Here is a 27,268-nt window from a genome sequence, read left to right as displayed (position 1 = left end):
CACCCCCAACCCCCACACTTTATGTTCTCAGGTACATTAGCATATTGGAGGTGGAAAAGCAGAAGGAGTTCCGACATGGAAAGCTTTGGGTTTCTGCCACAGTGTGGAGATGCAGGCAACCTCTGGATTTTTAAAAAATCTATTGAAATCCCCATCCCTGGCTTGTGCAAGCCCCCACTCTCTGTGAATGATTGCACAGGCCCTGAAAAGTTCCCTGTCTTCTTTCGACTGTTGAATGTTGGATAGTTGGACCAAACTGGCATCCCTTGCATCTAGTATTCAAAGAGAGCAAATGGCTGTAAGCACAGCAGAGTTGATATTTCTTTTATTTTCAGATCGCCTGCCCAACTATGGGCAGGTGTATTTTGAGACAATAGGATTGGGCTCCAGGAGATTTGGTGTGGGGTGGGGGTGGAAACAGAGGTGGAGCAACTTTGTCTCTGATCTACCAAAAAGAATCATCTTGTGTAGGGGGGGCAGGGGTGGGGGGGGGTAAAAGGAGAGAGAGGAGGAGGCAGGGGGGAGCGAGCAAAGGCCAGAAAGCCTAGGCCAGTAAATATTAACCAACCTCCAGTCCTTTGGGGAGTGTAACTTGTAGGAAATAGAACAACAAACATTCCTTCATGTGCGAGAACCTATACTGTGTTTATATTTTTTTATATATTATACATACATACATGTACAAGTGACACAAGCACAGATTTCAATGTTCATTCCCATTCCAACAAATACAAAACTAAGCAGTCCAACTGGATGGCCAGATTCTAATACAACTACTGCTCTGTTAAATCGGTGGCACAATTCAGTATCCCTGCACACAGTTTTGACTTAACAACATACAGCTCCAATAGTGGTTATCCTGTCTTTTGAACACACTGCTCTTAGTTTTTCTGCTAACCTTCACTCACAGATTTTAAACCTGCATTTAATCCAGATGCAGTGTTTTAACTTGTCTTCAAAATGGCAAATTCTTGTTTTTAAATTGGGATTCAGAGGCATAAATTCCTCCCTGACAAACTTTCAATCTACCACTGCACTGGAAGGGGATATTGTTATAAGCGTTGTTTACATTTTTTAACAAATAAATTAGTTTTCAAGAAAAAAAAGAGGAAAATATATAAAAATACAATGTAATACATGCCTGTAATGAGATTATCAAGACTTGGGTGGTTCAGTCAGCTAAAATCAAGCCTCACTAGGTTTGAACTCAGAGGAATAAACTCCTCCATGTCAAATTCTTATTCTGCCACTGCACCGGAAGAGGGAACAGCAACTGCATCAGTTTGGATTTAAAAGAAATTGTCTGTTTATATTTGAAGCATATACAGGAAAATGCATTCTTTTATTCAAGAAAATCCTCAATCAGCTATACTTGCCTTATCTCTATGTGAATTAATTACTCATAATGCATAGCCTTAAACTGAACACTTTGTCACTATCACCTTTCTCTCTTACATTGCACCGGAGTGGTTTTAATCTTTGTCCCAAGTCTTCCTTTGTCCAACTCCAGCTCACATATCCCAGTTACTGCTCACATCTTGTAGGCTTCACTTTACCATTGCACTATACATTGTCTAACCTGAGAGAAGCATCTCATCTTATTTCAAACTGAAATCCTGCTAGACCAACAATACTCTTTTAGGCACTGACTGTTTGACTAAATGTGCAAATTTAAGCTGACCAACTGGATGACTAGATTTTAACACAACTACTATTATGATAAATCGTGCACAATTCAGTATCCATGCACACAGCTTCAATTCAACTGCGTACTGCGTTTATACTGTCCTTCAAACACACTGCTTTTAGTGTTTCTGCTACTCTTCATACACAGATTTTAAACCTGCAATGATCAAGAACATATTAAAATGTAAAAATCAGAAGGAAGATTTGTTATTAGTCTTTTCACATCATAATAATGGGCAGAAAATTGGGTTTCTAATATTTTAAATTTAGAAATCCAAATAGATGCCCTGGGTTATTGTGAAGTTTGATTCTTCTGGCTACAATATATTAGATGGTTGTGTCTTATGCAGTGTGCAGCCAGACTAAATGTAAATTAATTAAAATATGCTGGCAGAGCAAGTGTAAAAGTCAGTGTTGGTCAAGATATCTTCAACTGAATTTATGTAATGTCACACTGAGCTATTAATATATAACTTTGGAAAAAAAATTCTCCCTTTGGTATCCACATGCAACATTTCATCCTCAGCCACAGGGAAGGAATGTGACCTACTCTTAATCCCCTGTTAGTGCGGCTCTATAATGGAATGCAAGATCTGCAATAGCAGTTCAAGTATAACATGGTTATATTACACTTGCCTGTGACTTTCTACTCAATAATGTAACAAATGTAGCTGGGTCATTTTGGGGAGACATTAAGCGGAGACCAGGCGCATCTCCTTGGGGCGGAAGGGAGAAAAAAAAAGACAAAGGGACAGTCAAGTCTCAGACATTCCTGCACACTCACAGTGCCCACTTATAGCAGAGGCAGTCACTAGTAAGGGGACACCTAGAAAGCACAGAAGGGATTCATTTTTTTAAACCACCAAAAGGCATTTTTTTCAAACACTCTGCTGGTTTATCAACCTAACTCATAGGTTTGTGCATAAAATTCTTCAATATACTCCCTATAATTTCAGTAAAGTTTGGATTAGCGGTCTTTTAGGATTTCCCATGTGATGGAAGTTAAAGAAAAAGTTGTTAGTTAGCTTTAAAGTAATTCATTAGGCGTTGAAAGCATTACACTGTAACACTAGCAGTACAACTTTTCCCAAACCCACATCACTGTGCTATTAAAATCATATTAGCAAACTGTTCTAAAGGACATCATTCCCTTGTATTTCAGCAATGATACAGGTTGTTGCACAAAAGAAATGACGACGCCAGTCATGCTGCATTCAGAAGATGGTCTCAGTCTGTCAGTTTGTAGCAGTGTTTCCCAACTCTGCATGTGCAGTTAGAATGAATTTACTTCCTCAGCCAGAGCCAACTGTTGACAAAACAGGCTGCAATGATGATGGAATAGAGGACAAATTCCTTTCGAGCATGGTCCCGACTCTCCTGTTCCAATAATTGTAGGCGCCGATTCAACTTGTTCAACTGCAAGAGAGAAAAATTGGACCCTATTGTGCACTGAAGGAGCTCAACGCCAAAGCAAAAACTACAACAGCACCTAAAGAATGCATTCTCTCAAGGATTTAAAATCAAATGAAAAATGCACCTCTGCAAACTGAATCATCTGCTGGGAGGACAATGTATTGTTAAAATAAGATTTTATTTTTATTTAGCATCAGCATTTGCTTTGAAGTTGTAAGAGTTAGGACAGAGTGTCCAGCACCTCTACTTCATGCTGCGTAAATGAAGACATTAAGCTTTTCCAGGTACTGCTCCGATAATATAACTGAACACCAACTACACAAAAGCTCCTGTTTCAATCACTGCGCTCATCATACTCATTCTTGTAAAAGTTGCTGGTCAAAAAATCTTACCTGACGCCGGAGTGTTACGATTTCCATCACACTGAAATTTTCAAGGACTCCCTCAGGTATTGTGCATTCATGGGTCATGCTGGAAAATAAAAAGACAAACGTAACCAAATCTACTTTGTTTATCTCCAACACCAGCTTCATAAAAGTATTCTATATCGTTCCTCTAATTAGTTATTATGCAGCACAGACTTCAACCCTCGAGGATTATGGCACCATACTAGCTACAAGAAAAGCCTATATCACCCAGCACCAATGGGCTTTCCACTAGTACAGACTCCTTAATAATACTTAATGACACTTGAGTTTATATAGCAGTTTCTGTTGAAAGATGCTTCATATGATGAATTATATTTAAAATGCAGTGACTGTTAGATTAGCAAATACTGATCCGGATGGCCCAGGACATCACTTAACTGGCTTACCAGTTTGTCTCAATGTGCAACTATACACCCCATTCCTCTCCTGGGCTGATGCCAGAGTTCTGATCTGATGCCAAACAGGATCTTTGGGTAAGGCAATACTGGCAAAAGGTGCAGCTGACTGTGTTGGCGATAACTGTCTCAATATTCTGAAGGTAATCTTGGCAGGTATAAGGCAAGAACCTTACTAGTTGTTGCATTATGCTTTAATTACAGGAACACATATTCTTATCACAGCCATCCAAAAGAGCAAAGGCACAACTACACTTAATGTAGCAATTAAAGCTATTCAACTGGCTTGCCATTTGTCAAAAACATTTTCAAAAATTAGAGGAAGTCCAACAAAGAAAAAGATCTTGCATTTATATAGCACCTTTCATGTCCTCAAGATGTCCTAAAGCATTGCAAAGCCAATGCATTTACTTTTGAAGTGTAGTCATTGTTATGTAGATGAATGCAGAGAAAGAACTTGTATGTATATAATGCCTTTTCACATCTTCAACATGTCCCAAAGTGCTTCCTATCCAATAAATTAACATTGATGTGGTTGTTATGCAAGTAAAATGCAGCAGCTAATTTGTGCACAGCAAGACCTTAATACAGTACATGAAGTGAATTATCAAATAATCTGTTTTTGATGGAGTTGGTAAAGGCAAAAAACGTTGGCCAGAACACACAGAACTCCCTGCTCTTCTTCGAACTGTGCCACCGAATCATTCACATCCACTTGAACCAGTGGGCAGGGCCTCGCATTAACACTTGATCCAAAAGACGGTACCGGTGACAGCACAGCATTCCCACAGTACTGAAGCGTCAGCCTAGATTCAGTACTGGATTGGAGTTAGAACCCACAAACTTCTGACTCAGCCAATTGTAGCAAGCTAACACTTGTGCAATATTTGTTTATTTCTTCGAAGGCATTCAATTGTCACAGAAACCAGTTCCTTCCACTCCAGATAGCTAATGAAGCAGATTCAACAGGTGCACAGGCCTCAATGGGAAACAGGTAACAGCCCCCACCTACACACCCAGGGAAATAACTGCAACGAAGAGTCTAATTTAATGGTGCAGAACAGTTTAAAAAACTCAGTATCTCCTTATTGAGTGACTATCACCTGCAAACACAGTCAATTGAAAAATATGTAAAGTCGTGTTAATAAAATAACATTTATAGAATCATAGAATGATACACCACAGGAGGCGGCCATTCGGTCCATCGTGCCTAGAATCACAGAATCATAGAAATTTACAGCACAGAAGGAGGCCATTCAGCCCATCATTCTGTGCCAGCTGAAAAAGAGCTTTCCAGCCTAATCCCACTTTCCAGCTCTTGTAGGTTACAGCACTTCAAGTGCACATCCAAGCACCTTTTAAAGGCTTCACCCTTTCAGGCAGTGAGTTCCAGACACCCCTCCACCCTCTGGGTGAAAATTTTTTTCCTCAGCTCCCCTCTAACCCTTCTACCAATTACTTTAAATCTATGCCCCTGCTAAGGGAAATAGGTCCCTCCTATCCACTCTATCTAGGCTCCTCATAAATGTTATACTTCTCAATTAAATCTCCCCTCAGCTTCCTCTGTTCCAAAGAAAACAATCCCAGCCTATCCAATCTTTCCTCATAGCTAAAATTCTCCAGTCCTGGCAACATCCTCGTAAATCTCCTCTGTACCCTCTCTAGTGCAATCGCATCTTTCCTATAATGTGGTGACCAGAACTGTACGCAGTACTCTAGCTGTGACCTATCTAGTGTTTTATACAATTCAAGCATAACCTCCCCTGCTCTTATATTCTATACCTCGGCTAATAAAGGCAAGTATCAAGTATGCCTTCTTAACCACCTTATCTACCTGTCCTGCTACCTTCAGGGATCTGTGGACATGCACTCCAAGGTCCCTCACTTCCTCTACACCTCTCAGTATCCTCCCATTTATTGTGTATTCCCTTGCCTTGTTTGTCCTCCCCAAATGCATTACCTCACACTTCTCCAGATTGAATTCCATTTGCCACCTTTCTGGCCACCTGACCAGTCCATTGATATCTTCCTGCAGTCTGCAGCTTTCCTCCTTACTATCAACCACATGGCCAATTTTTGTATCATCTGCAAACTTCTTACTCAAGCCCCCTACATTTAAGTCTAAATCATTGATATATACTACGAAAAGCAAGGGACCCAGTACTGAGCCTTGCGAAACCCCACTGGAAACAGCCTTCCAGTCATAAAAACACCCAACCATTACCATTTGCTTCCTGCCACTGAGCCAATTTTGGATCCAACTTGCCACTTTCCCTTGGATTCCATGGGCTTTTGCTTTTTCTGACTAGTCTGCCACATGAGACCTTGTCAAAAGCCTTGCTAAAATCCATGTACACTACATCAAATGCGATACCCTCATCGATCCTCCTCAAAGAATTCAATCAAGTTAGTCAAACATGACCTTCCCTTAACAAATCCATGCTGAGTATTTTTGATTAATTCGTGCCTGTGCCGGCTCTTTGAAACAGGGATCCAATTAGTCCCACTCCCCTCCTCTTTCCCCATAGCCCTGTAATTTTTTCCCTTTTAGTATTTATCCTATTCCCTTTTGAGTTACAATTGAATCTGCTTCCACCACCCTTTCTGGCAGTACATTCCAGATCTCAACATGCTGCGTTAAAAAAAATTTCCTCACGTCGCCTCTATTTCTTTTGCCAATCACCTGAAATCTGTGTCCCCTGGTTACCAACCCTTCTACCACTGGAAACAGTTTCTCCTTATTTACTCTATCAAAATCCTTCATGATTTTGAACACCTCTATTTGCTTGAAGGAGAACAACCCCAGCTTCTCCAATCTCTCCACATAACTGAAGTCCGTCATCCCTGGTACCATTATAGTAAATCTCTTCTGCACCCTTTCTAAGGCCTTGACATCCTTCTAAAGTGTGATGCCTAGAATTGAACACATTACTCCAGCTGAGGCCTAACCAGGGATATAAAGGTTTAGCAGATCTTCTTTGCTTTTGTACTCTATGCCTCTATTAATAAAGCCAAGGATCCTATATGCTTTTTTAACAGCCTTCTCAACTTGTCCTGCCACCTTCAAAGATTTGTGTACATACAACCCCAGGTCTCTCTGTTCCTGCACCCCCTTTAAAATTGTACCATTTATTTTAGTATTGCCTCGCCTCATTCTTCCTACCAAAATGCATCACTTCACACGACTCTGCATTAAACTTCATCTCCCATGTGTCTGCCCATTTCACCAGTCTGTCTATATCCTCCTGAAGTCTGTTACTATCCTCCTCGTTGTTTACTACATTTTCGAGTTTCATATCATCTGCAAACTTTGATATTATGCCCCGTATACCCAAGTCCAGGTCATTAATATATATCAAAAAGAGCAGTGGTCCTAATACCGATCCCTTGGAGACACCACTGCATACCTCCCTCCAGTCTGAAAAACAACCATTCACCAGTACTCTCTGCTTTCCGTCCCTTAACCAATTTCGTATCCACTCTGCCACTGTCCCTTCAATCCCGTGGGCTTTAAGTCTGCTTACGTCTATTATGTGGTACTCACAAACACCATATAAATATGACAAAATCTAAATAATGAGACATGCCTCCAGAAAATAAATCAATATATAATTTAAAGGCCACCTCTGCCGCCCAAAAATGCTCCCGGCTAGCCGATATGAATTTGTGCCCAAGCTCCTGCACAGACTAATTATAAGAACGAATGTAAAATCACCCATGAATCAGCACAATCTACAAGCGTAATTGAAACATAACTGAAACAGAGCCAATGGGTCCTTAAGATGCTAGACTGAGGTGGTATAAAAGGTGAGAAAAAAAAATCCCCTTCAGGGCCTTGGCTGCAGCCGCAGATCAAGATCGCACTGGAGAGTCGGCTCGTGTGGTCCGAGGTACTGATGCTTCAGCCCCTATGGGAGGCAGCACCACCCTGGTCTCCGGCCTTATAGCAGCAGGCACGTCGCCAGCAACACATGACAGGCTGCATGAGGCAGCTCAGGATCTCAATATTTGGATGCAGGCAGCAGCATCCCCGTTCCAGGAGCAAATTAGCTGCGAGAATTGACCAGGCACAGGACCACGGCTCATCAGACCGCACCATCCACGGTGGCTGGTAGACAGTGCTGGGCAGCAGCTGGTAGAAGAGCTCGTCTGAATGTGGCGGCAAAGCCTTGAGGAAGTAGGGGGAATTTTACACCTGTCTCTACTACCTCCTCTTTCTCCTCCTTGTCATCGTTGCGGGGGGGGGGGCGGGGGAGAGAGAAGAGAGCTGCCAGGCTGGAAGACATCTATCTCATTGTAATAACATCTTAAAGAAGCACGTTTAATGTTAATGTTTCATACGATTACAAAAATTTTGTACAAAGTTGAAAAAAGTTTACATTGTTTGGACTCAGTTTTTACAAATCGTTAAAAATTAAATGTTTGCACTTGAACAGTTATATTTTTCAGAATGTTTCTTCACATTTATGAAGAGCAAACAACAGATTTCATCAAGTTACAGTGAAAGAGTACTTAAATTATCACCAGTACTTAAGATTCAAAATAACAAATACAAAATTGTAATTCTCACAACTAGGAACACATGTCTGTGAGGAAAAGCAAATCCATGAAATCAGATATTCAAAGAGAGTTTCCACTAGCCCCAGCTCATTCAACTGCCTTACTTAAAAGAAAACCATGATCCCACCACAGGAGCTCGGACTTTAATTTTGGACTCTTTCATATCATCTCCATCCCATCTTGTTTACAACCAGGACACGTCTCTCCTAATCTCTGCCATGCCCATCTAACCATTCATGTGCGCATTTTGGCTGCCACTCCAGACCCAATCCCTTTACATCTATCTCCCTTTCTTTTTTCTCTTGGCCCTCTCGGGCCCTTCTCTCCTGTATCTTTTCCTACCTGTTATCCAGTCGTGCCACCTTTCATTTCCTCCCTCTAGGATATTTTGCCCCCAACCCATCACTACTCCTCATTAATCTTTCGCCTTCCTACTATGCTCCTGTAAAGCGCCTTGGGACATTTATCTACGTTAAAAGCGCTATATAAATGCAAGTTACTGTTATTGTTGCGTCCACGGCTTCTGTGCCCAAACTATTTCAGGCTCATCCTGAAGAGCAAAGAAAACCCCCGGTTTCTTTTCTCCACTACCAATTGTCTCCTTAAACGCCTCTCCCCTGCCCCTTACACACTCACCTCCAACAATAAGTGAGAGCTCATGGAATTTTTTTGTCACTAAGACTGAGACCATCTGCTCAGTTGCCCCTGGTGCTTCTCCTCTTTCCCCACCAAGCCAACACCCTTCACCTCCTCCCCCACCCTAGCCCTGAACCCACATCTCTTTCCAGTTTCTCCCTTATGTCTCCTCATCAGGTTTCCACCCCACTACAGCACTGAATCAGCCTAACCCAAAGACACAAACATTCTATGTGACTACGACAGTCCTCAACCTCTGCAGCTTTTGATGCGTTTGTCCACAACATCCTTCTTCAAAGCCTCTATGTTGTCCAGCTCAGTAAGACAGCCCTCACTTGGTTCCACTCTTACCTATACGATTGTGACCAGAGCGTATCCAGCAATTGCTTCTCTTGCTGCCCTTCCATTATCTCCGCAGTCCCTCAAGGATCTATCCTTGCCCCTCTCCTCTTCCTCATCTACATGCTGCCCTTTGGTGACATCATCCAGAGATATGGGGTCAGTTTCCAAATGTATTCTGACTACACCCAATTCTTTTGCTCCACCACCTCTCTCGACCGCTCCACTGCTTGTCCAACACCCAGTCTTGGATGGGCCGCAATTTCCTCAAACTCAACTCAACTCACTAAAGCCATTGTTTTCAGCCCTGCCATGATCTCTGTATCCTAGTCACTGATTCCATCACCGTCCCCAGTTACCGTCCAAGACTGAACCACACTGTTCGCAACCTCAACAACCTATTCGACATCAACCCGAGCTTCCAATCCCATAATCTCTCCATCACAAAGACCTCCATGACATCGCCTGCCTCCAACCCTACCTCAACCGTTCTGTTGCTAAAACTCTCATCCATGCCTCTGTCACCTCTAGACACGACTATTCCAATGTTCATCTAGCCAGCCTCCCACCCTCCACAAACCTGCTCAATCAAAACTCTGCTGCTCATATCCTATCCTACAGCGTGCCACTCACCCTTCACCCCTGTCCTCGCTGATCTACATTGGCTCCCAGTCCCCCAGTGCTTCAAATTTAAAATTCTAATCCGCATGTTAAAACCCCTTCATAGTCTTGCCCCTCCCTATCTCTGTAACCTTCTCCAGCCCTGTAACCACCGCCCTCCAAAACTCTCAGTTCTTTTGAATCTAAATTCTTCTGCCTGTCCCCTCCCTTCGACCCCCACTGGTGACTGAGCCTTCTACCACCTAAGTTCCATGCTCTGGAATTCCCTCCATAAACACCTCAGCCTTGCCATGTTCCTCTCCTCCTTTAAAACCCTCCTGAAAACTCATCTCCTCGACCAAGTTCTGCACCAACCCTTCTAATATATCCTTCCTTGGCTTGGGGTTCAATTTTTTCTGATTACGCCTCTGTGAAGCAGCATGGGTAGTTTCTCTACATTAAAGGTGCTATAAAAATGCAAGTTGTTGTTGTTGATATGGAGCAACAATTACAAGCATTCTTTATTTTGAAGTCTCAACTGAGAAAGACGAATACCAAACCAGCAGTAACTACACTTCAAATGTAACTCATTTCTGTGAAGGGCTTTGAGATGTCCTAGACGATGTAAGTGCACATTCTTTCTTTTTAAAAGGTATCTTAATACAAGTCAAAAACTGAAAAGTAAACAGATATCCCTCAAAATTAATCAAAGCTCATCTAGTGCAAAACACTTCCTGCAGTGACAAGCCCATCAAATTACATTTCATGGGATCATGGAAGTTGATCAGATACTAAGCCATTCGCCACCTTCTGAATAAGGAAGAGCTGAGCATTTGATAAACTGTCCTTGCTTCTCTCTGGGACAAACATAGTTGACGGCTCCTCAAAGGCTTTGTACCATAGTACACAAAGTAGACTAAATCTTGGCAGATCACAGCCTGGTGATCTATATTCCTATCAACCGAGTGTGATTTAATGCTTCTCTCACTTGTTAAAGAATTCACCTAAACAGAGCTGGGTCATTTGCCATTGATGCAAATTCTCCCCAATACAGGGAAATTAAGTTAGCAGAGAATTTCCCCCAAATGCAATTTGCAGGGACTGTTCTCAAGTGGCCTCAAAGCTGACACCACAGATTCGTAATAAAATATTGAGATATACGACATGAAACAAGATAAATGTCCTATTTGTCACAGTTACAGGACTTATATTCCTTGAAGTGCATCTCCATAAGCAGTTACTAAGATTTAGTCTTGTTGGCATCAGCTTCATATTGATTAGAAACTTCACTGAATGGTCAATAATCACACCACGTCTTTTTCCATTAATGGGTATCCATTTATCATGAACATGTTTCCCTTCCAATGTACACAAACCTATAACTTTACTTAGATTAAATTAGAGCTATCATTCTTACCGTACTCATCTGGTCCAGCTCCCTTTCAAGTTTTCTTATATTCTTCATCTGACATAATAGCTTGGTAACATCAGCAAATTTTATATTACAATTAGTACCATTTATGAATGCAACAACTTGTAATTTTATAACATGTTAACATAGTGAAAGATCTGATAGTACTTCATTGGGGTTGGGAGGAGGTGATGGCGGTGGTGAACTGGACACTAATCACGAATTGCAGGAAAAGTTAAAAGAGGGGACTAAAAGCATAGTCAAAGTAGTAGATTTTGAGGAGGTTTTTGAAGTTGATAAAGATCTAACAAGGCGGAGGATGCCTGGAAGAGTGGTTCCAGAGTACAACGGCATGATGGCTGAAGCCTCTGCACCTCTTACATAGAACGTACAACACGGAAACAGGCCAGTCTGGTGTTTATGCTCCACAGCAGCCATGATGGGACCAAGGACACAAAGTAGATCAGGATCAGAAGAGACAGGAGTTCAGATGCAGGGCTGAATCAAAATGGAGGCAAGGTGTAGCGAGCCCGTTGAGAAACTACAAGGTCAAGGAATAACAAACAGCAGAGGACCAAAAGCGAAGAAAAGTCCAGGGAGGGGAAAAAGGAGCAGTCTACTTTCTGTACAAATCTCCTCCTATTCTATCTCATACACAACATTATGTATACATTTTTAGTAAACATCCTCAATTTTTTTCAGCTTACTTTTGCTCTCAAGCAAGCAGACATTTATATATTTAATTCCCTCCTCAGCCGCTTGTGACACATGGGGACAGCCTGCATGTATCCCAGAGCAACTTCATTGATTTGAATGGGAGCCAGCATTTCAGACCAGCCTGGGTACAGTAGGTAGATGCAAGCTTTGTTTACACTATGTCTGAAATGACTGAAAAGACTCATCCATGGCATAAAGTACTTTCAGCAGGAGATAAAAGTTTTAGAAAGTAAGAATGAAACCAACACCACAGCATGTTAATGCGAAAGCAAGTGCATCAAGAAAGAAAATATGCCAATCACCTTTGATTCCTTGAATGATTGGTCACATCCGAGTATAGGCTACTGGAAAGGGTCTGGTTATGGAGCCGGTTCCTTAAATTGGAAAAAAAAAATGAATCGGCCACAGAAATACCACAGAGTCACAGCAATTTAAATATCACAAAGCCCCTGTGGAATTTAGTCATTCTTCCTTTTTTTTTATTTCTCCCACTTGTTTTTACAGGGTCTTCTGTGCCACACACAATTCCCCAGGCAAAAATGTGGGCAGATGATTAGTTTCCCTGACATCTACCAATGCTGCTCCACATCCAGAGGTGAATAGGCCTGCAACAGAGGGGAAAGATTAACTCAGCCACTGATTCGTCCATCCATAGAAAACTGGCCAGCACTTTCCCCTGCTACTCACAAAATATTAAAAAATTGATCATCCACCTGAAAAACTACATTCACTGGTAACTCATTGCATGCACAACAAAGTACATTCGGTGAGTTAACAGACACTTCACAAGCAGGGAAAGTTTTACATATGACATGCAAAAGAGTTAGACCTTTCACTAGTTTCCACAACAGTAACTGGAGTGAAAAAAGGGTGCAAAACACATTGCGGTTTTAAAACAGCTCCAGTGTAAGGTGCATGCTGCTCATTTTGTTAGTTTCCTCAACCTGTGGTTTGCTGACATTGTCTCCAAATTCCTTCCTTCTCAATTTCCTGCTGATTGTAATTGGCCCAAAATATGGACTATATTAAATTACACTACAGAGGCATCACCGGGTGGTTCACCTACATTCCTTTACCCCAACTAAAAAGGAAAAAATATTTAGAAGTTGTCACTCTCACTCATGTTATATTTCACAGCATGTCAGTGCTGTTGACTTCAGTAAGCAGTTCTAAAGTACACAAAAAGCATAGCATGCAGAACCAATGGTTTTAAAGATGGCTGGTGTGAGAAATGGAAACGACCTACTGTTGTAGAGAAAGATCCAGTGTGCATCTAGCAATTCTAAGTCAGGAATATTTACTGCTGAAAATTGGAAGTGTGTTCCAATCCCTATAGTTCTCAGCCGCACAGAATCTTCCCTCCCAAATTATCACATTTTTTTTTAAATCGAAGAATGGGTTACTGCTGATATGAATATCCAACAATAACAGTATGGTTAATTTTCACCATACAAAGCCCTTGTGAACAGTCAGAGCATTTTCTTGAATGGGAGGTGTTTCATTAGTAAGACAAGTATTGATGGCAAAGCGTACAATCAGATGCATAAGTAGTTACTGGAAGACTGTTAACAAGCTTCAAAGCGATGCCCCTTATGCATAGCTAAATTAAAGAAAGAAATTAGCAGGACACCAAATAAATTTTTGAAGTTACACAAGCCAATTCTGGTCACCTTCTTTGCATTTTCTGATTGACTGTTTCCATTAAGTGCTCCAACAGTCTATGTGCAATATAATTTAATACATTGCACACATTATGAATTGAAAATAGTGCCTGGCCAGGTCCAGGTGAAGGGAAGGGAGACTTTGGGCCACTGGAGTGATCATTCCTACAGATTGGATGGAAGCAAAGTATTGTTAAAGCAAATGATTGAATAGTACAGGGATATAATCCATATTCCCCATATATAGTTAGTTTTCGTAATTTGCAACAAAATATCACATTTAGGGGTACAACACAACATTTTAGGTATAAAATGTATAAAAGATGGTTGGCACATATTTAAAATGCTAGCAACAGGAAAAGGCCATTCAACTGTTCAGTCATCCATTTTCTCCACTGTTTGTTTTGATTTTATGGCTTTTGTTGCCCTGGGGGTGGATTGGAAAAGTTTGCACTGAGAAAATAGTTGTTCTGTGGTTAACTAATACCTTTAAAAACAAGCTGGATTGATATCATTAGAATGGATTAAAGATTATAGTATATTTACAACACTGCTCATTGGTGGATTTAGGAAAAGGCTGCAACCGTTTTCCATCAGCAGACAGGACAGCAGAATTTGTTGATAAATTTATCCAATGTTCACTAACAAAACTGTCATCAATGAAGCTTCTCGAGCCTGGGAGGTCACCGTAAGTGATAAAGGAAGGTGCAACCATCAACTTGTGTGATGCTGCACTTTACACCACGAGATAGATCCCAGCAATGCATTCATTCTGCAGGTATTCTACCTGTCAATGTATGTATTGTATGTATCTATCTAAAGTTTTATTTTTAAATTAGAAAATAATTTATTTATTCTTAATCCAATAATTATTAAACATTTGTGCACAGTAGCAGTTGCTTGGAATTAATGCTCAGTAACTAGGGTATTAGATATGGCAATGATAAGAAAAAGCATTATTTATAGGGTTTAGCAGTGAGGCATGAAGCATGTCCTTCGGTTATGGAGAAGGCTGCAATGCACCACACTGCTGTAAAAATGAACTGTCAGGGAGGATAAATGGAGAAGTTATCAAGGCAGGGTTATAAGATCATCAGTACATCTAAAGAAGGGGTAATTGCCTCTGATGTGCTGTTATCTGGCAGATAGGTACTCTAGCAGTAAATACTGAAATTACAAGTCTATTGGCACCTCAAAAGACTTCTTTATTTTAAGTCCAAACTCAAAAAGTAGGCTCTGGGCCTTGGATTGTTGGAATTCTCAATGGCTGAACATATCAATACATTCAAGAATTGTTGGTGGATTTTATTGTTTACCTGTAGAGTTAATTTGGTAGTAATTGTTTTGTGTTAATAAAAGGAAGGAATGCCTTTGCTGGAGAATGGAATGTTTGACATTTTGAGCTGATATTATCTCTCTGCACTTCCTCATCAATATTCCTAAATCCAAATGACAAAAGAGCAGCTCTTGAATGCAACATTTTCAAATCCCACACCAACCATCCTTTTGGACTCAGATTGTCGGTGGAGTTGTATTATGGGCCCATGCCAACTAGAATTTAGGTCAAGCTCATTTTGCATATGAACTTACAGTTTGGACCTGAAGCACAGTCCCTGATGTAAAATAAGAATGTGCTAGACCACTGTAACACCCAATCTCCCTACCTGTAATATTAAGAGGATATGTACTGAAGAACAGTCTGACAAAGTTTATTCCACTTGTGATTAAAACATTTCTAACCCACTTGAGTTCATCATTTGTTAATTGCTGAAAACCCTAAGATCACTGGCTTCAGTAAAGGTATGAAATGTTCTTTTCCATATTAAACCACCCTCCATTCCCTCAAACAGCTGAAGTCCATTGCAGTCTCTGATCCCAGAACATGCCAGATGGTATCATTATTGTAGCTGTGCAGAAATGGCTACATGATATCACAACAAACAGACTAGGTCAAGATGTTTTACTTACAAGTTCCTCGGCCTTCTGGATGCACTCGATAGACAGATTTCATTCTCACTTAATGTTCGTGATCTACTGGAATTTTGCGTGGTGGTCATCTGTAACAAAACAACATATAATACTTTGAGTGCTTGCTTCTTGCTGGGGTAAATTCAATTCAAAAGTAGAAGGACCACCACTTTATCAGGGCAACAAGGGATAGGCAATAAATACCAGCCTTGCCAACATCCCAAGAATTAATTTTTTAAGAAGTAGGTATCTACAGAATAGGTTCAGGTTATTAATTTTAAAAGTTGATTGTACTTTTTTCTGAAGTAAGTTATTTCAAAAGGCAGATCATACATGGATGACTCCAGATTTAATTTAAAAGAATAATCCCTGAACATTTCATTCCATTTTCTACTCTTTGTAGGTCATTGACCACCATCCTTCAGGCAGCACATACTGGACTAAGGAGAGTTCACAGAATATTCTCCTCCTTTCCCCCCCAAACCTCACCACCTCAGAACTGCAATGAATACCTCACCCAAGAACTGACTAAACTTACCCAACTGAGTTCAAAAGATTGACAAACCTAGGCCTAACTGTGTCAGCCTTGGCTCAGTGGTAGCACCCGCACCTCTGAACCAGATGGTCATGGGTTCAGGCCCCACTCCAGAGACTTGAGCACATAATCCAGGCTGACACTTCAGTGCAGCACTGAGGGAGTGCTGCACCGGTAGAGGTGCTGTCTTTCGGATGAGACGTTAAAACAAGGCCCCATCTGCCCCCTCAGGTGGACATAAAAGAGCCCATGGCACAATTCAAAGAAGAGCAGAAGTTCTCCTGGTGTCCTAGCCAATATTTATCCCTCAACTAGCACCACTAAAACAGATTACCTGGTCAGTTATCTCATTGCTGTTTGTGGGACTTTGCTGTATGAACATTGTTGTAATGTAGGGAAACATGGCAGCCAATGAGTACATTTCAAAAGTACTTCATTAGCTATAAAGCGCTTTGGGATGTCTCAAGGTTGTGAAAGGCGCCATAAAAATACACGTCCTTCTTTCTTTCTGGAGTGGGAGAGATAAAAAATGAACCGGTCTGACTACCCCAATATAGATCTATACTTTAAGAAAGGACACATAATGTTACTGTTAACATACCTGCAGTGGACTCTCAGATCTGTCCACATTCAAAGCCTGGGCGGTTCCAAACATTAAGTGAGGGGAGATGCTGAGTGGTGGAGGATCAGTTATCGACGGATTGTTGTGGAACCAACCATATAAGTACGGCCTTGCTCCAATATCCTGCATTTCTGTTTCTAAAGAAAAAAGTGCATTCCTTTAAACCAAGGAACAAATTCTGTAATTTGAAACAAAATTATTGCTGTTGCCTATTAGTACTCACTTACCTGTATTTTAAAGTCTTGTATTTGTTACATGTCCATCACAATTCGAAGTGTTGAAAATATTAAAAAAGGCAGTCACTTCATGCTTGTTCATTCTAACCCAGAGTTGAAAATTTTCAAGCACTTATCAATCTGCGAACTTACCTTAAACAGCAATGAACCTCTAACTGACTTCAAGATTTACAGCTGTTAGTCATTGTGACCTTAAAGGTACAGGCCAGCTGCATCTTAGCAGCAGAATAGTACATTGCAAGTCACATTGTAATTGGTTGCTGTTATAAAGCAGCACAGTTATGACTTATTACGAGCTACACCATGAGATCTGCTAATTTTCAATGAAAACTATATGAACCAACATAAACTATTGCTTATTTATCTTCTGCAAAATACAAATATTTGTAACCTAATATCAGAAAACAGAGAATTAGTCATTTTAAGTACTTAAAAGATAGGAAGACTTGCATTTATATAGTGCCTTTCACACCCTCAGGACATCCCAAGGCACTTTACAGCCAATAAAGTACTTTTGAAGTGTAGTCACTATTGTAATGTAGGAAACGTGGCAGCCAATTTGCACACAGCAAGATCCCACATACAGCAATGTGATAATGACCAGGTAATCTGTTTTTAGGTGTTAGTTGAGGGATACACATTGGCCAGGACACTGTGAGAACTCTCCTGTTCTTGTTCAAAGTAGTGCAATGGAATCTTTTATGTCCATCTGAGAGATCAGACAGGGCCTTGGTTAACCACTCATCCGAAAGACGACACCTCCAACAGTGCATCACTCCCTCAATACTGCACTGGGAGTGTCAGCCAAGGGTATGTGCTCAAGTCCCTGGAATGGACTCAGAGACGAGAGTGCTACCACTGAGCTATGGTGGATACCTAACAATGAAAAGAATGGAGGGGAATAATTTTTAAAAACAAGGCCCAAATAAAATTTAAAAATAAATATTGGAATCCTGCAGTGGCTGCTAAATCTTCATCAATTTTTTTGGTAACAATTATTTTTCATAAAAGGCAAATAACTCTACTGGCGTTATAAACATATAGTATATAGTATTTGCCCCTTGCCATTCCCAATATCATTAAAGACCCCCTCCCAACATCATAGTCCAGGAGTGGAGCTGTTCGCTGATGGATGTAGAATCTTGCATCAGTAGGAATCTGAAATGCTGGATTAGGAATTGGCTCCAATCCCACAGCCAAAAAGTTGTAGATAACAGAGGTGGCTCAGCCTGGAAATATGTTACTGGTGGTGCCCCCCAGGGATCGGTCCTAGGCCCGCTACTCTTCACAGTCTTTATTAATGACCTGAACAGTGGTGTTGGGAGTATGGCAAGTAAGTTTGCAGATGACACCAAAATCTGTGCAAGGGTTAAGTTAGTAGAGGAGTGCAATCAATTCCAAAAAGATTTAGATGTGCTAGGGAAGTGGGCCGCACAATGGCAAATCTTGTTTAATTTAGATAAATGTAGTTTTATGCATGTTGGTAGGGTCAACACAGATTACACGTTGTCATTTGCAGGGAGCAATATTGAAAGGTTGAGTGTATGAAAAGAAACTTGCAAGGGATATCAAAACCAATACGAAGAACTTTTATAGTTATATTAGGAAAAAGAGGGTGGTCAGGAGCAGTGTTGGCCCCTTAAAAACTGAAAGTGGGGATATTGTCATTGACAATGGGGAAATGGTGGACATGTTGAATAATTACTTTGCGTCAGTATTTACAGTAGAAAAAGAGGATAGCATGCCAGAAATCCCAAGAAAACTAATACTGAATCTGGGACAGGGACTCGATCAAATTAATATAAGTAAAGCAACAGTAATGAAGAAAATAATAGCACTAAAGAGTGACAAATCCCCAGAACCAGATGGTTTCCATCCCAGGGTTTTAAAGGAAGTAGGTGAGCAGATTGCAGATGCCCTAACTATAATCTTTCAAAGTTCTCTAGATTCAGGAACTGTCCCTCTAGATTGGAAAATTGCACGTCACTCCGCTTTTTAAGAAAGGAGGGGGAAACCGGGGAATTATAGATCAGTTAGCCTAACATCTGTTGTGGGGAAATTGCTGGAGTCTATAATTAAGGAAAGGGTGACTGAACACCTCGAGAATTTTCAGTTAATCAGGGAGAGCCAGCATGGATTTGTGAAAGGTAGGTCGTGCCTGACAAAATTGATTGAATTTTTTGAAGAGGTGACTAAAGTCGTGGACAGGGGAATGTCAATGGATGTTATGTATATGGACTTCCAGAAGGCATTTGATAAGGTCCCACATAAGAGACTGTTAGCTAAGTTAGAAGCCCATGGAATCAAGGGAAAAGTACGAACTTGGTTAGGAAGTTGGCTGAGCGAAAGGCGACAGAGAGTAGAGATAATGGGTAAGTCTTCACATTGGCAGGATATGACTAGTGGACTCCCGCAGGGATCTGTCTTGGGGCCTCAATTATTCACAATATTTATTAACGACTTAGATGAAGGCATAGAAAGTCTCATATCTAAGTTTGCCGATGACACAAAGATTGGTGGCATTGTAAGCAGTGTAGATGAAAACATAAAATTACAAAGCGATATTGATAGATTAGGTGAATGGGCAAAACTGTAGCAAATGGAATTCAATGTAGACAAATCCACTTTGAATCAAAAAAGGATAGAACAGGGTACTTTCTAAATGGTAAAAAGTTAAAAACTGTGGATGTCCAAAGGGACTTAGGGGTTCAGGTACATAGATCATTGAAGTGTCATGAACAGGTGCAGAAAATAATCAAGAAGGCTAATGGAATGCTGGCCTTTATATCTAGAGGACTAGAGTACAAGGGGGCAGAAGTTATGCTGCAGCTACACAAAACCCTGGTTAGACCGCACCTGGAGTACTGTGAGCAGTTCTGGGCACCGCACCTTCGGAAGGACATATTGGCCTTGGAGGGAGTGCAGTGTAGGTTTACTAGAATGATACCCAGACTTCAAGGGTTAAGTTATGAGGAGAGATTACACAAATTGGGGTTGTATTCTCTAGAGTTTAGAAGGTTAAGGGGTGATCTGATCGAAGTTTATAAGATATTAAGGGGAACGGATAGGGTGGATAGAAAGAAACTATTTCCACTGGTTGGGGGATTCTAGGAGTAGGGGGCACAGTCTAAAAATTAGAGCCAGACCTTTCAGGAGTGAGATTAGAAAACATTTCTACACACAAAGGGTGGTAGAAGTTTGGAACTCTCTTCCGCAAACTAGCTCAATTGCTAAATTTAAATGTGAGATGGACAACTTTTTGGCAACCAAAGGTATTAAGGGATATGGGCCAAAGGCAGGTATATGGAACTAGATCACAGATCAGCCATGATCTTATCAAATGGCGGAGCAGGCACAAGGGGCTGAATGGCCTACTCCTGTTCCTATGTTCCTAAAGAAAATCTAGTATTATTGTGCACAAATCAATGAGGGTTCATGACCAATGTAGAGAAACTGTAGCTAAAGCTAACAGGGTATTGGCTTGTATTAATAGAACCACTCAGTATAAATCAAAGGACATCATTTTGATACGATACTGGTCTCTTATCAGACCGCATCTAGAATACTGTGCCCGGTTTTGTTCCCCCCAAACGGTGGCTGATTTAGTAACCTTGGAAAAGATCCAGAGGAAAACTACAAGAATGATTCCTACTTTAAAGAACCTCAGCTACTCAGATAGGCTCAAGGACCTTTGTCTACTTACCTTAAAGCAGCGTAGACTTAGAGGTGACCTGATAGAGGTCTATAAAATAATTAAAGGGCTTAAAGGGCATCGTCCCTATTGATGGGTTATTTCAGTTTAACAGATTGGGGACACAAGTTTACACTATGCAAGATTAAGAATAGTCTGAATGTTAGGCCATTCCTCTTTTCCCAGAGAATAGTGAGCCTCTGAAATATGTTGCCGGCTGGTGTGGTGGGTGCTGACTCTCTGCATGCCTTCATGAGGGAGTTGGACCGTTTCGCAACTGGAATGGAGATCATATCGTATAGAAGATAAGTGCCTTTACAGATAACACATGGTCCATGTAATCTCCTGGACTGGTTTTGCTCGCCTTAAGTGGTCGGAGTGGAATTTTCCAGAGTACTTTTTCCCCTTATTGGCCCTGATTTTTTTGCCTCCCCAGAATATTACAATGGCAGGGGTGGCAGCAGGGGGAGATGTGTTTAGTCATATGCTCCAGTCATCGGGCTTGATGGACCAGCTGGTCTTTTCCTGCCCGTCAATTTCGTACGATTACATAATGTTCAGCTCCATTCACAACTCCTCTGATAATGAAGCAGTCCATACCAGCCTACAGTAGGACCTCAATAACATCCAGGCTTGGGCTCAGAAGTGGAAGGTGATATTTGTGCTGCATAAGTACCAAGTAACAACCATCTCCAATAAGAAAAAGCCCAGCCACTGCCCTGACCTTCACCAGTCCCATCACAGAGTCTCCAAGCATTTAAATCTCAGGAGTCACCATTGACCAGAAGGTTATAACTGGAACAGTCATACCTTGGCTACAGGAAAGAGGCTTAGGTAGTCTGAAAAGTAGTTCACTTCATGCCTCTCAAAGCCCCTAAACCATCTACAAAGATCAAGTCAGGAGTGTGGTGAAATACTCACCACTTGCCTGGATGGGTACCACCTAAACACTCAAGAAGCTTAATAGCATCTAGGACAGCAGGTTTTTTGATCAGCATTGTACTCAACAGCCACCCCCTCCACCACGACTCACTATGGATGCAGTATTGACTATCTACAGGCTGCACTGCAACAACCTCACCAAGGTTACTTCAACAACATTCCCTTCCCTGTAATTTCTACCAACGAGAAGGCAAGTGCAGAAATGTCATGGGAACACCACCACATCCAGGTTCTCCTCCAAGTCACACACCATCCTAATTTGGACATATATCACTGCTCCATCATCGCTGGGTTAACATCCTGGAATCCGCTATCTAACGCCATTGTGCGAGCACCATCACCACAAGGACTGCAGTGCTTTAATCAGAAGGCCCACCAATACATTCTCAAGGCAACTAGCAATGGGCAGAACAAATTTTTTTTTAATCCTATTGCCATCACTGGTGGGACACTAAATCATCTTCATTTTAATTCCCTTACAATCAATATGGTTCTTTAACTAACTGACATAATGAAGACCTGGATCAATACATGGGTATGTATATAAAAACCTCAATCCTTGACCATGGTTAATTGATGTTAACACAATTTACCTCCCATCGATATTCTTTCAGGGATTTGCATATGCAGTGTTGATAGCTGGATATCCTCTACTCTCTCTTCATCCCCTGACTCCTCGGCCACTTTCAGTCTATTAGGAATCCTCATTTTCTGACTGATAGCCTCCATGAAACCCAGGTCACAAGGTGCTGAACTGGAGTCTATCGAATCGGACGGTGCTGCAAATGCTGATTCTGTCATGGCGGCTGAAGGACCAAGGTAAAATTTTAATTTTCAAATATAGAATACATAATAAATACTGATCACTAACACTTCATTACAAATCCTCATCAGGTTGAACATATGGCAAGCATTCGGCAGAGGTCACCAATCAGGGAATGAGGGAAATCTGGACTGTTTATCAACCATTCTTACACATAGCCAAGCAGCCAGTTCAGAACAACATTTGCAGAGGCCTTTGAGCACATCATTCACATGTTTGTCATCCTGCTCACATGGTGAGCTGATAAGGGAAGGAAAATAAAGAATCTTACCCTTCTGTGGCTGGGGCGGGGGGGGGGGGGGGGGGGGAATGGTCACAATTACAGCAGAGGAAGGTACAGTGGCTACAAAAATTAACTGAGCTACCAGACATATATAATTTCCACAATTTCAGTGAATGTGGCCGTGTAGCAAGGCCACACATTACTAGTGGAAAGGATACCTTCATCTACAACTATTATATTTAGGATTTCAAAGCGCCCATCGTTTACTTAAATTCCCAAATCCAGTCTTTGGGTGTCTAATATTTCTTTAATTTCAAAAGTCACATTGGAGAAAAAGTTGGTGCTATACTGCCACAAGGTTTCTTTTATGCTTTAAGAGTACTGTACTATAAAGTGTTTAATGTACTAGCAATTTCTAGTAACAAGAACATGACACAGCAACTACTTTTTATTGCAATGATCAATAATATTTGGGTAGGTCACTGTAGAATCTTCTGAAAACCATCTAATTTCATTTCATGACTGATGACCTCCATGAAACTCAGGCCACAATCCTAGGGATATGTGTCTAGGTGTACAAAAATCCGAAGGGTGCATTTACATTGTAATGTTATCTAATTGTGTACAGTGTAAATACACGCTAAGGCCCTCCAGGAAGTATCACTCCATTCCTGCGTCAGGTTGGCCTTGACTCTGGATTTAGGCTGTATTTATACTCTAATTGTAGTCATACAAAGCAAAACTGCTCTAGTGTGAATACATCTTTAGGGAGATGTCTTTTCACTTACTTAATTCAGGTTATTTCTTACAGGAACATTTTAAAAGCAAGCCAGATTGCTATTTATGGAACATGCATGATGTGAAAGGTTCTAACAAGTATTGACTAATCAGTTGTATTATCACCTGGCCACAATAATTGAGACAATCGCATCAAACCAAAAACATGCAAGGGCAATGATGCCCAAACAGATTGGCAGGATCCAGACTCTTGCCTGTGATTTCAACAATCCTGTTGTGGGAAGGGGTGAGTTGATGGCAGGTGCCTTTCTTGTGCATACAGAAGAGAGAATTAAATGGCCACTCTGACACATACCCTAGCAGCCAGTTAAAGAGTGACAAGCCTGCGAGCAGGTGTCTAGTCTGTTCACTCAGTTGGAGTAGGTGTGTGGCATAAAGAAAGGGTTTTGCTGCAGAGTGGTTTGATCAACAGAATCGAGACTAGGGTCAGCCTTCTACAGTTCACTGAGCTCTCTTTTGTGCAATTATTTTATATTGATTTTTCAAAAAAAAAGCACACCCAAATATGTATTTAATAAGAAGCCATTGCACATTTAGGTGTACATTTACATGTATATTTTACATTTTGATTGCAAGGTGCTCACAGGAGAAGTGCATTGGTACATCCAGGTTTCTAGGGTACGGTAGCGTAGTGGTTATGTTACTGGGCTAGTAATCCAGAGGCCTGGACTAAAATCCAGAGTCACAAGTTCAAATCCCGCCACGGCGGCTGGCGAATTTAAATTCAATTAATTAAATAAAAATCTGGAATTAAAATACTAGTATCAGTAATAATAGCCATGAAACTACCGGATTGTCGTAAAAACCCATCTGGTTCACTAATGTCCTTTAGGGAAGGAAACCTGCCGTCCTTACCCGGTCTGGCCTATATGTGACTCCAGACCCACAGCAATGTGGTTGATTCTTAATTGCCCTCTTAGGGATGGGCAATAAATGCCGGCCTTGCCAGTGACACCCACATCCCGTGAACGAATAAAAAAAAAGGCATGACTGTGCGTGCGCTGGGAGCATTGAAAGTCAAGGATCTAAGGCCACTTATTTTGGTCTTGATCGGTGGAGATTCACTGAGGAATTAGGGGGTCATAACTTCAGGGTCAGTTGGTGGGTTGCCTTGGTGGGGCGGTTTATGCTGAGGTGGTTTATGCTGAGTGATTCTCCAAAAACAGGCCCAGACTGCTTGATTTATCTCCAGTTCCAGGCATTAACCAAACATCACTGTCCCACATGAGCTTCAGGCACATGTTGTGGAGAAGGCTGCACAGGGGGAGGGGGAAATGTAGCTCCTTGCAGCTAGTAGCAAGAGTTGTGCTAGCCTGCTCATTGCAGAGCTCTCGATCTCCAGTGAGCAGGCACAGCAAGCACTGAGCTGGGGCCTCTGGGATTGCAAGATCATTCATGGTCCTAGAAGTCTCCTGGACCGCAATCCAGAATGGTTGGAAACAGGTGCATATCAAGATAATGTATAGGAGAGTACCTTTCTGACCACTTCCCCCAAAGCAATCATTTGGTATGAAGAGTTACAATTTGTGGAACTTGTGTGAGGTATAGTAGGTGCAATGTATGTTCGAGTTGACTGTCACACATTTTGCTGCAGGTGGTAATGTTGAGGATCTGTCTCCATATGTCTCACCACTCCTCCTCCCTTAATGGATAGTATCTTCAAGCAGTTTTAATGGGGACTAATTTCATCTGGCTCTCCTTTGCAACTTTCTAAAATAAAACTACAATAAGAATTTTAAAATAAAATTCTGTTGGTACCACCACCCAGCATGTATTTGCTTATTGATATGCATATATTTTTATGCCACTCTTTTCAGCTCCATTTTAAAACAGTGCAAAAAGAAGCCACAACAGAGGAAGTCTGTTGAAACTGCTGGGAGAATGCCAGAGACAAAGCCAGGGTCTCTACATCTCAGTCCAACTTCTCAGATACAGTACAAAGCTGTTTTCAGAATGTGGAAACACGTATGGAACCGACATATACAGTAGATCAATTTGTACTGCACAACCTGATCTCTCAAACTGCAGTTATATTGTGGTCTTTGCATCACTGCCAGGAAGTTTCCACTTTGATCAATGCCAAAGTGACAATTTTTTGGACACCAAGGGAATCAAGGGTTATGGGGATTGGGCAGGAAAGTGGAATTGAGGTAGATGATCAGCCATGGTCTTATTGAATGGTGGAGCAGGCTCGAGGGGCCGTATGGCCTACTCCCATTCTTATTTCTCATGTTCTTATAACTTCAGTCAGGTCTGGAGTGGATGGTGCAAAACCCTCCTCCTCCCCTCACGGAGGCAGTCGCATTTCCCTTGAGTTTAACGTCACCTCTGAACAGCAGCTACAATAAATGCTCCAGTAGGTACATATTGAGCAGTCTCCTCTGTAAAGCAGAGAATCGTTTCAAGTGCAGAATCCATCCTATCACGAACATTATTGATTGATGTAACCAGTGGAGAAGCGCCAGGCCCAACACCTGCTAGAAGTTCGTCGTCTCCAAGGACCAGCGCCTTTTGGTGAAGCTCTCGCCTCTTTCAGATGGAGCGCCTGTTGCTGAAGTTGCAGGTTGTCTGAGCCGCAATGACAATTAAAGTTACAGTTAGCTGTTTGATGCCCCATGGACTGCACCGGTTGGACGAGATACAACAAGAGAATAACTGAAGCCACTTCCTTGCCACCGTCCTCAGGGTCAGCAGTCGCTCCTTGTGAGTGAACATGCAGCAACATTTCACAAACAAAACCCCCCCTCAAGTAAGGGAGAGTCGGAGATCTTTCCTACCATCCCAGGCCACACATTACTCACCTCTCCTGCCGCTGAGTGCCTCACAAACACCGCTTCGCCAGCCCCATTCGTGTACGCTGACGTCACATACCCGGCGCTTTCCAACGGCTCACAAACACTCGCTCTTAGCGCCGATCCGATTGGGTCCCGCGACCCCACGTGGACGCCACGAAGCCCCGCCCTCCCAGAACAAGCCACGCCTCGAAAGGGGGGGGGGTTAAGGGAATTCTGATCGCGTGACGCTCCCGGTGTGGAACGAGTGGAGAAGCGCCGGTTAGTTTGGGCGGTGGCGGTTGAGTTTCGAACATTTCACTTTCCTTTTTTTTTGGTCCGTTAGTTCCCGAACACTGTAAACTCCGGAGATACCGAGAGATCCGCGCGGCTTCTCAACAAGTTCTGGGTATTCCCGCTGAAATTGTGTTAATTCGACGCTGCCACTTCGTGTTTGAATTCGCCCGACAGCGCAGCAAAACTTCAGCCTGAACGAGGCGCGGCGGTTAAAATGTATTTGGGGGAATTCCTGCGGTGCTGCTGATGGTTTTTATCCTGCTTCTCCACAGATTAGAGGCAGAGAAACTGGAAGGAGGGTTCCGGTCACATATGCCTAATCCAAAGGGCACCAGTCGGGTGTTGGATCCAGTGCATGGAATGGCCCATTTGGAGCAGAGGTCCCTGTCACCACTGGCAAGGGCTTGGGCCAATGCTAGTTTGTGCTCCAAAAAAAAATACGCTGGCGGCGGTGATAGTGTGATTAGTGCCGTGGTACTGATTATTTAAAAAAAACTATACGTTGCATGGGTTGCA

General features: G+C 41.8%; 1 protein-coding gene across 2 annotated transcripts; it reads right to left on the bottom strand.

The window, feature by feature from the left end:
- Positions 1-626: 626 nt before the first annotated feature.
- Positions 627-26,780, bottom strand: LOC137332910 (mitochondrial fission factor-like). Of its 2 annotated transcripts, XM_067996926.1 has the most exons (8): positions 26,486-26,780; positions 22,434-22,646; positions 16,951-17,108; positions 15,815-15,903; positions 13,856-14,011; positions 12,488-12,559; positions 3,492-3,570; positions 627-3,102 (listed from the first exon to the last, which is right to left on the bottom strand). In XM_067996926.1, the coding sequence occupies exons 2-8, from the start codon at positions 22,639-22,641 to the stop codon at positions 2,971-2,973; spliced, it is 894 nt and encodes a 297-aa protein (XP_067853027.1). In that variant the 5' UTR covers positions 22,642-22,646; positions 26,486-26,780; the 3' UTR covers positions 627-2,970. The 2 variants fall into 2 exon arrangements, with proteins under 2 accessions (XP_067853027.1, XP_067853028.1); XM_067996927.1 differs by lacking the exon at positions 13,856-14,011 and having other exon boundaries at positions 26,486-26,769.
- Between the last annotated feature and the right edge of the window lie 488 nt (positions 26,781-27,268).

This window comes from Heptranchias perlo, chromosome 15 (genome assembly GCF_035084215.1).
Source record: "Heptranchias perlo isolate sHepPer1 chromosome 15, sHepPer1.hap1, whole genome shotgun sequence".
Taxonomy (NCBI): Eukaryota; Metazoa; Chordata; class Chondrichthyes; order Hexanchiformes; family Hexanchidae; genus Heptranchias; species Heptranchias perlo.
This window is presented reverse-complemented; position numbering and strand designations above follow the sequence as displayed.